Source organism: Grammomys surdaster, unplaced genomic scaffold (genome assembly GCF_004785775.1).
Source record: "Grammomys surdaster isolate TR1022 unplaced genomic scaffold, NIH_TR_1.0 213, whole genome shotgun sequence".
NCBI lineage: Eukaryota > Metazoa > Chordata > Mammalia > Rodentia > Muridae > Grammomys > Grammomys surdaster.
This window is the reverse complement of record NW_021604658.1, coordinates 2,093,029-2,104,339: the sequence shown is the minus strand read 5'-3', so window position 1 is coordinate 2,104,339 and position 11,311 is coordinate 2,093,029. Positions and strand designations below refer to the sequence as shown.

General features: G+C 45.0%; 1 protein-coding gene and 1 pseudogene across 8 annotated transcripts in view; one reads left to right on the top strand and one right to left on the bottom strand.

Annotated features, from left to right (window-relative positions):
* The window catches only part of Bcas3 (BCAS3 microtubule associated cell migration factor), a 460,531-nt gene that overhangs the window by 439,298 nt on the left and 9,922 nt on the right, over window positions 1-11,311 (bottom strand). For all 8 annotated transcript variants that reach the window (XM_028772412.1, XM_028772411.1, XM_028772415.1 and 5 more), the window contains 2 exons: window positions 6,355-6,430; window positions 137-243 (listed from right to left, as the gene is read on the bottom strand). In XM_028772412.1, coding sequence (XP_028628245.1) covers window positions 137-243; window positions 6,355-6,430 — 183 coding nt within the window. The remainder of the gene's footprint in view (window positions 1-136; window positions 244-6,354; window positions 6,431-11,311) is intronic.
* LOC114625123 lies at window positions 7,010-9,201 on the top strand (annotated as a pseudogene).

Genomic DNA, 11,311 nt, shown 5'->3' with positions numbered 1-11,311 from the left:
GAGGAGGAGGAGGAGGAGGAGGAGGAGGAGGAGGAAGAGGAGGAGGAGGAGGAGGAGAAGTAGTAATAGTACTGTATAAACACATCTGCAGAGAGTATGCTGGGCAGTAAGGTCACCCGTCTGTATGTATACTCACAGGGATGCCCCAGACCTGCATTCCGTCACTGTAGCCAATCATAACCAGCAGAGGAGGCTCATTTCCAGTGCTATGCAGTTCATGAAATTCTAGATTCCGTGATGTATCTGCATTAGGATAAGAAGAAAAATAAAAAGACAGTATGAACCAAGAAAACTACTTTTTAGGCCTAATAATGTTTAGACTGGGTTAGGACAATAGAGAGCACGGCACTTGAAGGATGATGACAGCTCAGTGATTAAGAGCACATGCTGCTCCTGCAGAGCTGGGTTCCCAGCACCACATCACTCAGCCTGTAACTGCACCCGCAGAGCATCAAAGCCTCTCAAGTCTGGAGGCAATTTACATATACAGACATACCTACAAGAACAACTGTTTTTTTTAATTTTCTAAAAAAGTCAGAGGCCAAAATGGTGTCTCTGGCCTGCAAGTCAAGCAGGTAGGAGACTGAAGCAGGAAGATTGCCAAAGACAATCTGGACTACATTGTAAATTCTAAACCACCCTGGGCTACATAGTAAATTCTAAGCCAAACTAGCTACACAGTGAGTCTTTGTTTTGTTTTGGGTTTTGTAGGACTGGAGATTGAACCCTCACATATGCTAGGCAAATGTGTTAATGCTCAATTTTATCCCCAGCCTGCTTTTTCCTTATTGGCTGTGAGAAAGACACCCAAATTTCATAGGCTAGCTTTAGGGTAAGGTGCATAGATTAATTCATAGTAGCATTATTTATAAACAGCCAAAAGATGGAAACAATACCAATGTTTACCAAAGGAATAATAGTCAGACCATGGTACATAGATAAAATGGAATTCCATCAAAGAAAAATAATGAATTACTACAGACTACACTGTAGAAAAGACTCACACAGACACACTAGACAAAGAAGCCAGGCAAAAGACAATAGTAATGAAAGACTTCTGAACATTCCGGTAGCAACTTTGAGTTTTAGTTTTTGGTTTTCAGTTGGGGGGGGGCCCCCCCCGTTTCTCTGTATAGCCCGAGGTGTCCTGGAGGTCCCTATGTAAACCAAGCTGGCCTTGAACTCAGAGATTCTTCTGCTTCTCCCAGAATGCTGGGATTAAAGGTGTGTACACTGGGTTAACACAGTACTTTTTAAAAACACTGAATTTTCTGCTTGTTTTCTTGTTCTTTTGAGACAGAGTCAAGTCTAACTCAGGCTGGCCTGAAACTTGCTGTCTCATGTTACTTTCCTGTTGGTCTGATAAATTCTATGACAACAGGAGAAAGGGCTTTAGTTCCCACTTCAAGGTATAATGGATCAAGGCAGGAGGAAGATCAAGCAGCTGCTTACAACTGATCTTGGCAGGAAGCAGAGAGGGAAGAATGCATCCAGCTGCTCACTCCCTTCTCCTGAAGCCCTTAGGGAGGAAAGAATGACCTGAAAAATTAACTAATCAAGAGAATACTCAGAGCTGGGCGGTGGTGGTGCACGCCTTTAATCCCAGCACTTGGGAGGCAGAGGCAGGCAGATCTCTGAGTTCGAGAGTTCGAGGCTAGCCTGGTCTACAGAGTGAGTTCCAGGACAGCCAGGGCTACACAGAGAAACCCTGTCTCGAAAAAAAAACAAAAAAAGAGAATACTCAGTGGCATGCCCAGAGGCCCATTTATGGGGAGGGAGGGAGTGCTTCCCCATTCCATCAAGTTGATGATTAATACCAACCCCTGTCCATTGTGTTGGCAAACAGTGAATGTCCTAAATGCTAACAATCAAACTAAAAGACAAGTTGAAGGAGATAATGGCCAAATCCTTCCCTCTCAGTAACTACTTACTAAACAAAGAAATGCAAGCTAGGCCTAGCAAGGCAATCCTGGAGTCCCACCATTCTGGGGTCTAAGGATGTGGTGAACTGGTAGCTTAGAAACTGAAAGCCACCTCAGGGACTGTATTCAGTTCCCAGGTCAAAGCATGTTATTTTCAATCTGTTCCCACTGGAGAGAGGAGACAGTGAGGTGAGGAGGCAGTGGGGAGACAGCTAGGTAGGAGAAAGGCACTTGCTGGGTTTGACCAACATGGTGGAAGTCGCTCTCTGACCTCCACACTCGTGAGTCACATACAACTCTGAAAGGAGTTGTGTTGTCTTCAGACCTTTTTAGTCTCTGTTCTGATCACTTGAACATCTTATACTTTATGAACAGAGAAATAAATCCAACTGAAACCTTTAATTATATCTCCTATCAATATTAATAAAATGAAAACAAGACAAAAATACTAGGGAAAAATATTGTAGCCCATCATAGCAGAGAGAAAGTGAAACTACAGTGTCCTTCCAAAGACTCAATCAGGGCTGTAACGCAGTAGCAGAGGACCTGCCTAGCTTGCTTGAGGTTCTGAGTCCAAAGCCCAGGACTGAAAAAGGTGCAAAGAAAAATAAGGCAGAAAATGTTTATACTTCGACACTGGCCTGGAGCCAGCATTGCTTTTCCTAACTCCATGCATTTAGTTGTTGGGGGAGGGTATGGTGTGTGGAGGTCAGAGAAAACGCTAACAATTCAATCCTACCATGTAGGTCCCAGGGAGAAAATTCAGGTTGTCAGTTTTGGCATCTCAGTAACATTTGTTTTTAATTGAAAATAAAAAGCAGGGCAGGGCACGAGAGAAGGCCGATTCAGCTGTTAGGAGAATGACTGCTCTTCTAGAGGACTTGCAAGGACTTGCGATCACTTCCCACATGGCAGCACCCACATGGCAGCTCACAACCTTTTGTCACTCCAGACTCAGGGGACCCGATGCCCTCTTCTGGCCACTTGGCCTTGCACACGAGTGCTGCAGGGACAGAGATTCAGGCAAACACTCATACACATAAAATAAAAATAAAATCTTTTTAAAAAAGTGAAAAGGAGGACAATTCAAACTCCTCACACAGGACCTCACAGACATCTCCCTACAGACGTCCATTAGACGCTTCTCTGATGTAGACAAGCTCAGCACCAAACCTGAGACGGAATGTCTGTGTGCACACGTCACTGTGTCACAGCTCTGCAGCTTGCAGTGTTAAGGCAAACCTGTGACCAAATGTCTGTGTGCACATGTCACTGTGTCACAGCTCTGCAGCTTGCAGTGTTAAGGCAAACCTGTGACTGAATGTCTGTGTGCACAAGTCACTGTGTCACAGCTCTGCAGCTTGCAGTGTTGAGGCAAACCTGAGACTGAATGTCTGTGTGCACATGTCACTGTGTCACAGCTCTGCAGCTTGCAGTGTTGAGGCAAACCTGTGACCGAATGTCTGTGTGCACATGTCACTGTGTCACAGCTCTGCAGCTTGGAGTGTTAAGGTAAACCTGTGACTGAATGTCTGTGTGCACATGTCACTGTGTCACAGCTCTGCAGCTTGGAGTGTTAAGGCAAAATTAGAACAATTTGGTAGAATCTCATGGGTAGGTTCAGCCTTAAAACTCAGCACTTTGCTTTCCTTCCTTCCACTGGGAGGAGACAGTGCACTTGTCTTGTTTTCATTTTATTAATATTGATAAGAGATACAATTAAAGGTTTCAGTTGGATTTATTTCTCCATTCACAAAGTAGGAAATGTTCAAGTGATCAGAACAGAGACTGAAAAGGTCTGAAGACATCACAAGCTACACAACTCCTTTCAGAGGTGGCAGCCCTGAGAGCCACAGCACTATTCTCCCTCTGCAGACCAAGGGTTACCTGAACTCCAGCCCTGCAGTGCTCCACAGGGGTCAGTGCAGCAGGAAGCTACTGTGTGACTAACAGGCTGAGCCGAGCAGCATGGATATGGTGACTCACATCTCAGGCAGAAAGGAAAAGGCTCGGGCAGGATGGCGCAAGATTCCATCAGACTACCCAGAACAACACACAATTATAAATTGCTAGACTTTTTGTTTCAGGAATACTCTATTGAATATTTTTAGACCTTGACAGACTTAAGGTAGCTGAAACCTTAGAAAGCAATACCATACATACGGGTGAGCAGTATGCACTCTGTATCATTCACGACAGAAACAAATCAAAACTACATACAGCTCAAACCCAGTAAGATGGCTACATTATAAAACAGTACATATGAGGGACTGGAGAACTGGCTCTGGCTGCTCTTCCAAAGGACCCTGGTTCAATTCCCAGCACCCATATGAGAGCTCACAACTGTCTGTAACTCCAGTTCCAGGGAATCTGACACCCTCATATACACATACAAAAACAACAATGTATACAAAATAAATAAGTCATTTAAAATAAATAAGTAAAATAGTACATGTGGAATGTACTGAAATCTCAGGAGCTGGGGGTACAGGGTAGTTACACCAGACTGTGCCTCTCTTGCTTAATGACCTGGAGATTCAATCATCGACATCAAGAAAATACCCTTGTGCACTGCCATTAAAAACCTATTATAGGGCCCGAGAGATGGCTCAGTGGTTAATAACACTGACTGCTCTTCCAGAGGTCCTGAGTTCAATTCCTAGCAACCACATGGTAGCTCACAACCATCTGCAATGTGATCTGACACCCTCTTCTGGTGTGTCTGAAGACATCTACAGTATACTCAGATACAATAAATAAATAAATAAATAAATAAATAAATAAATCTTTAAAAAAAAGACATACTTCTCAGAATGGGGCTGTAAAAAAGAAAGAAAGGAAAAGAAACCCATTATACTGGACAGGCACCATAACGTAGTAGTTCCTTCAAGAATCAATATTTGAATTACCACATGGATTCCAGCAATTTCCCTTCTAGATAAAGCCAAACAGAAGCAGTCCTGAGACACGAATGGCTATTCACATAACTATACACTGGGGGAGCCTTGTGGGACAAGCCTATACAACTAACTGCTGGGGAGGCTGAGGAAGGATGACTGGAGCAGGTTAAAGCCAGCCTGGACTACAATGTGAGTTATGGCCAAAAGACAATTCATTGACTCCTTTCCTCAAAATGAAAACTCAGTCCAGGGCTGAGGATGTACCTCGGTTGTTAAATGTTTGGCTGGCACACAAGAGGTCTAACATTCACTCCTTGCACCCCATAAAGGGGCATTGGGGGAAAAAGAATCAAAAGTTCAAGGTCATCAACTACTTTTCTCCAGTTTCAGGATAGCCTGGGCTACATCTGTCTCAAAAACAATTTGTCCACTTGGAACACATATTTAATCCCTGTACTAGAGAAGTTAAGTGAAACTCTGTGACTTACTGGCCAGACTGAACTACATACTGAGTCCCAAGCCAACCAGCAAATTCAGTACTTGGGAAGTAAAGGCATGAGGATCAGACCATCAAAACCAGGCTGCACCAAATGAGATACTGCCTCAAAAAACTGAAGAAACAAAAGGAAAGCTGGGGCATGGCTCAGTGGTAGTCCACTACATAGCATGTACACCGCTCTAGGTTCACTGGCCAGCACTTTTAAAAAAATGGCATTACTCACGTAACTCAGGTTTCTAAGGAGGCTGGGGAAAGAGACTTGCTTATTTGGGGCCAGAAGTCTAAGGTTATCCTGAACAACCCCAATTTACAATAAAATAAATGGATGGTGGTATGCACACAGTGGGCTATTAGTCAACTTTTAAAAAGAGACAAGGACGTTCTGACATATTCTCCATTGCGGGTGAACAATGAACATGAAACCATTTCTGTAAGATGCCTACATCAGTCAGTCACAAAGAAAGTAGAAGGGCTAGAGAGATGGCACAGGGTTCTAATAGGATGGGCTGCTCTTTCAGAGAACCAAGGGCTTATTCCCAGCATCCACTTGGTGGCTGACAACATCTGTCACTCTACTTAGAGGGGACTATACTACCTCTTCTAGCCTCCATGGTACACAGACATACATGTAGGCAAAACACCCATCCACACAAAATAACTTTCCTTAAAGAAGAAAATAGGATGGTGGGCAGAAGGACTGGGCATCTTCATTGAACACCCTTATAGAACATCTTTATTCCAAAGATGAAAATGTTCTACAGACTGATGATCAAAGGCCACAATGGTTATACACTATAGCATGTTTGGTTTCCAGACAAGTCTTGCTATGTGCCCCAGACTCACTTCCAACTAGGGATCCTCCTGCCTCAGCCTTGTGAGCCCTGAGATTACAAGCATGTGTTACCATTCCCAACCAAAGATGAATTTATTTAGTATAAACAAAATAGCCTGACTGAACTTGGGTTCCCTTTCGAAAATCAGGTCAGCCCCAAAAGAGCATTTAATAAACACATCCCAGAAAAGTTAGTCATACCATTCAGATCTGCATTCTCAAATCTGACCCAGACTATCTTCTCCTTTTCTTCTGTTAGGGGAGTCCCACTGTAAGCCTGCAGATTAAACAGAAATGTTTTCATTAAAATACAGTATGGCTCTAATACCATATGAGTTCAAAACAAAAGATGACAACAACTCAACCAATTCTATCCCTCTCTGTCCCTCCCTGCTGGTGACCAGCACATTCTGGAATGTCATTACTCCCAAAAAATAAATGTCTGTCCAGGAATAATATCAGTCAAAGACAAGTTTATAACCTGCACAGAATTACAGATGCCTAAATACAGTGATCATAATACGCCTTCCACTGGGCAGTGGTGAGGTATGCCTTTGATCCCAGCACTTGGGAGGCAGAGGCAGGCGGATTTCTGAGTTCGAGGCCAGCCTGGTCTACAGAGTAAGCTCCAGGACAGCCAGGACTACACAGAGAAACCCTCTCTCGAAAAAACAAAATAATAATAATAAGTCTTCCATCACCATCTCTACTCATCAACAAGGCTCGCAGAGTAACCAAACTCTACCCAACACCTACACTTGTCAAGAATATGGCTTTTTTAGTCAGCTATCTGGCTTCCACACCCAAAGCATCAGTTAACTCTTGCAAGCTTCCAAGAATTAGAAGATAAGCATTCATGGATAAAGAGTGTTGTCAACACCCATCAGTGTACAAAAGAACTCATCTCTCCACATAAAACACATTTTCATTTAAAATGTTCTGTTCAAGAGGGCGGGAGATGTAGCTCAGCTGGTGCTTATCTATCTTCCGTGAAGCCCTGGGCTTGATTCCTGGTGCTATATAAAACAAGGGTTGGAAGTGAAGAGACAGGAAAAGAAAAGAACTTCAAGATCATCCTGGGCTACATAGAAATTCTGTCTCAAAACACACAAACACACACAAAAAAAATTTAATATCATATACAGGCACAGTGGTCCAAGCTTCAAAATCCAAAACTACAAATGAGGATGAGAGGGAAGATGCCAACCCAGGCAACCTAAAACTCCATCTCAAAGCGGGTGGGGGTGGGGGTGGGGGGTCGTTAGGTACTTAAGTCAGTAGAAAACTTGCCAGAGATGAACAAGACCCTAGGTTGGATCCCCAGTACAAGAAAATAAATTGTGTGTATGTGCATGTGTGTGTGTTTGTCTTCCTCAGGAGCCACCTTATTTGTTTTTAGAGACAGAGCCTCTCACTAATCTGGAGCTTACCAATTAGAGAAGGCTGGGCTATCAAACCCTTGATATCCTTGGTCTTCACTTCCCTGTGCTGGGACTATAGTGCTTGCCACCAAACCTGCCATTATCCCTTTTAACGTGGGTCCTGGGCCCAAACTCAAGTTCTCATGCTTGCATGACAAGCACTTTACCAAATGAGCTACCACCTCAGATAATTTGGTTTGGAGGTCAGGCTGGAAAAAATTTGAAAGGCTCCTGCCTCAGTCTCCCAGTGATGGGACTCCAGGCACAGCTGTGGTTGTCATCTTGACACACCTGGGAAGGGGGAACTTCAGCTGAGCAATTGCCCTATGAGACTGCCCTGTGAACACGTCTGTAAAGCATTTTCTTGATTGCTAATTAATGTAAGAGGGGCCAGCCCAGAAGAGAAGAAAAAGGTGAAGATGCACCAGAAACGGCAGCTTCCTAACAAGGAGTTGAGCAAAGAGCTAAGCAAGGAGTTCAACCACGAGATCCAAAAGACAGAGAGTATCTTGGCCCACGAGAACCACCAGCCCATCAAGTCAGAACTGGAGAGTGAGAACACGAGGAGCAAAAGAGGTCCTTAAGCCACTGTAAGTGACCCCACCGCTTCAGCAAAAGGCTCAACAGCACTCCTCAGGAGCTGTGGCACTCACTGGGACCTGGCCTGTGCAGCCCACCTCGTGTTGTCTCCCGGCCCCCGCCCTCTGCATCCCCACCCAAGTGCATCCAGATGGAGCGTTTCGTGGTCCGGCCACCACCCATCAGCCCCCCACCTGACTCGCTGCCCCTGGAAGATGGAGGAGTCCATGTCATGCATAGGGATATATGGATGGCAGTCTTCAGCTACCTCAGCCACCAAGACCTGTGTGTCTGCATGCGGGTCTGCAGGACCTGGAACCGCTGGTGCTGCTATAAGGGGTTGTGGACCCGAATCGACCTGAACCACTCCAAGTCCATTACACCCCTGATGCTGAGTGGCATCATCCGGCGTCAGCCTGTCTCCCTTGACCTCAGCTGGACCAATATCTCCAAGAAGCAGCTGAGTTGGCTCATTAACCGGTTGCCTGGGCTCCGAGACTTGGTACTGTCAGGCTGCTCATGGATCGCTCTCTCAGCCCTCTGTAGCTCCAGCTGTCCACTGCTCCAGACCCTGGATGTCCAGTGGGTGGAAGGACTAAAAGATGCCCAGATGAGGGATCTCTTGTCTCCACCCACAGACAACAGGCCAGGTCAGACGGACAATCGGAGCAAGCTCCGGAACGTTGTAGAACTGCGCCTAGCTGGCCTGGACATCACAGACGCCTCCCTGCGGGTCATCATTCGCCACATGCCCCTGCTCTCCAAGCTCCAGCTCAGTTACTGTAACCACATCACTGATCAGTCCATCAGCCTGCTCACTGCAGTCGGCACCACCCAAGACTCTCTGACAGAGATCAACCTATCAGGCTGCAATAAGGTCACTGACCAGTGCCTGTCCTTCTTCAAACGCTGTGGAAATATCTGTCATATTGACCTGAGGTACTGCAAGCAAGTCACCAAGGAAGGCTGTGAGCAATTCATAGCTGAAATGTCTGTGCGTGTCCAATTTAGGCAAGTGGAAAATAAACTCCTGCAAAAACTAAGTTAGTTCCAGGACAAGAATGTAAATATGGAGAGTTGGAGGGAGGGGAAAGACTGTAAAAAAACAAGTGGGCCTATATTTCCCTTTGGAATTTGAAACAAGACACTACAGGACACAGTTCTCTTTTGCAAGTCTTGCCAGTGGAGAAGCTGTTCAACCAGCCATTTGGGGACAAGTGAGCCAGATGTTTCCTTTGCTCTTTCTGCATCATAACTGCACTGCTTTCTGGACCATTTCTAAGGAGGCCTTTAGAAGACATTCCAATTGGGAAGGAAGATGAGCTTTGGAGAAATCCTCTTAGAAGCCTAAGCTTAGTGTTTTTAGCAGTAGTTTTTGTTTGGGGCACCTTGTTCCTTGCAATGGTGAGACTCTAGTGTCAACATGGAGTGGGCTACACACACCATCTGCAGCCGTCTTGACACATTTTGTTTAGTTGGTTTTGTTACGTCTTACATTATGAAAAACTATTTTTGTATAAATTGTTTAAAAATTATTTATGCAAGATTTAAAAAAAAAAAAGAGGGTCCAGGCCACTGTGAGCACATGGACTGGACTGTGTAAGAAAGGTAGCTGAATAGAAGCCTGGAAGCAAACCAGTGAGCAGCCTTCCTCCACAGCTTCTGCCTCCAGTTTCCTGCCTTGGCCTCCCTCAGTGATAGACTTCAACCTGTAAGTCAAATAAACCTCTATCTCTCCAAGTTGCTTTTGGTCAGTGTTCCACCACAGCTACGGAAAGTACACTACCAGTTTTTAGCTGGGGGGTGAGGGGTGGGGAGGGGTGTGTGGCTCAGGAAGAGAATGACTTCTGCGTGTAAGGCCTAGTGCAATGTCTAGCACTGAGACACTAAAACTAAGCAAGGGTGGTACAGTGGCTCACGGCTGTTGCTCTAGGACTCTTGAGGCCTTGAGAAGAAGGATTGAGAGTTTGGGGCCACTCTGGGACACACAGCAACATTCAGGCCTGGTGGTGCAAGCCTGTAAACCCAGCTGCTTACAAGGCTGAGGCAAATAGATCCCAAGGTTAAGGCTACAGAGTTAGTTCAAATAAAGTAAAAAGAGGCCAGGGCCATAGGTCAGTGGATAAAGGAACCTGCAGCAGGCACCTGAGGGTCAGAGTCAAGGCTCTTGCTCACTGACATTTGGCTGGCTACAATTTTACACTGAAAATATGAAAAATTCTATACACACAGGAGTAAAAGTTTAGCACATTTCTGTATTGCATTTAAAATAAGTATCCTAACTGAAATTAGCAGATCAAAGGGCACAAAAAGGGTTCCTCCTAATAAGCAACACTATCAGTTCAACCCAACTCCATGAGTGGCAGCAACAGAGCTAGTATCTAGTGACACACTCACCCCCTGTCCAGGGACGTCTGCAGATGCACAGGACTTCCTAGCCTCAGCCTTTACCCCAGGACTCTGGAGGTGGAGGCAGGTGGATCTCTGAATCTGAGGCCAGGCTGGTCTACAGAGTGAGACCCTTTCTCAAAATAAATAAATTTTAAAACCTCACAAAAAAAAGTAATTATAGTGTTCAAGGGACAGTAAGATTGTTTATCTGGACCCTTGAGACACTGCTGAAAGGAGAAAAAAAGAACCTCCTGAAAACTGTCCTCTGACCACCCTGCACACCTAAACATAAACACACAGTAAATACATGTGAAAAAAATGTGATGTTCAGATCCTGTAACCAAGCCTCTAGGAGGCTAAGCGGGGAAGGGCTGAGAATTTGAAGCTAGCGTGGAATACAAAGACTCTATGTTAGAAATAGAAGAGGGAGAGAAAGGGAGGGGGGAAGAAGAACGAAAGGGGGGGAATGAAGCAGTGGGAGTGATTGGGCTCATGTGATTGCTGCAGCCACTTAAATAAAAACCATAAACCCACATCTCTGGCTTTGGATTCTCAGCCTCCTGAGGCTCCTTCCAAGAGAAAGGACTTAATATTTGTTTCGCTTTATTTTATCCTCTATGTACATACATAGCTTCCTTTAAACCTCACACAAGCCCACAGTGAATACAATGAGCTGTTGTACAAACAAGGACAGTGAGTTGGACGAAGGGTGCAATAACTTGCCCAGAGCTAGTAACACATCCACCTGAGATGGAAAGCCAACCCAC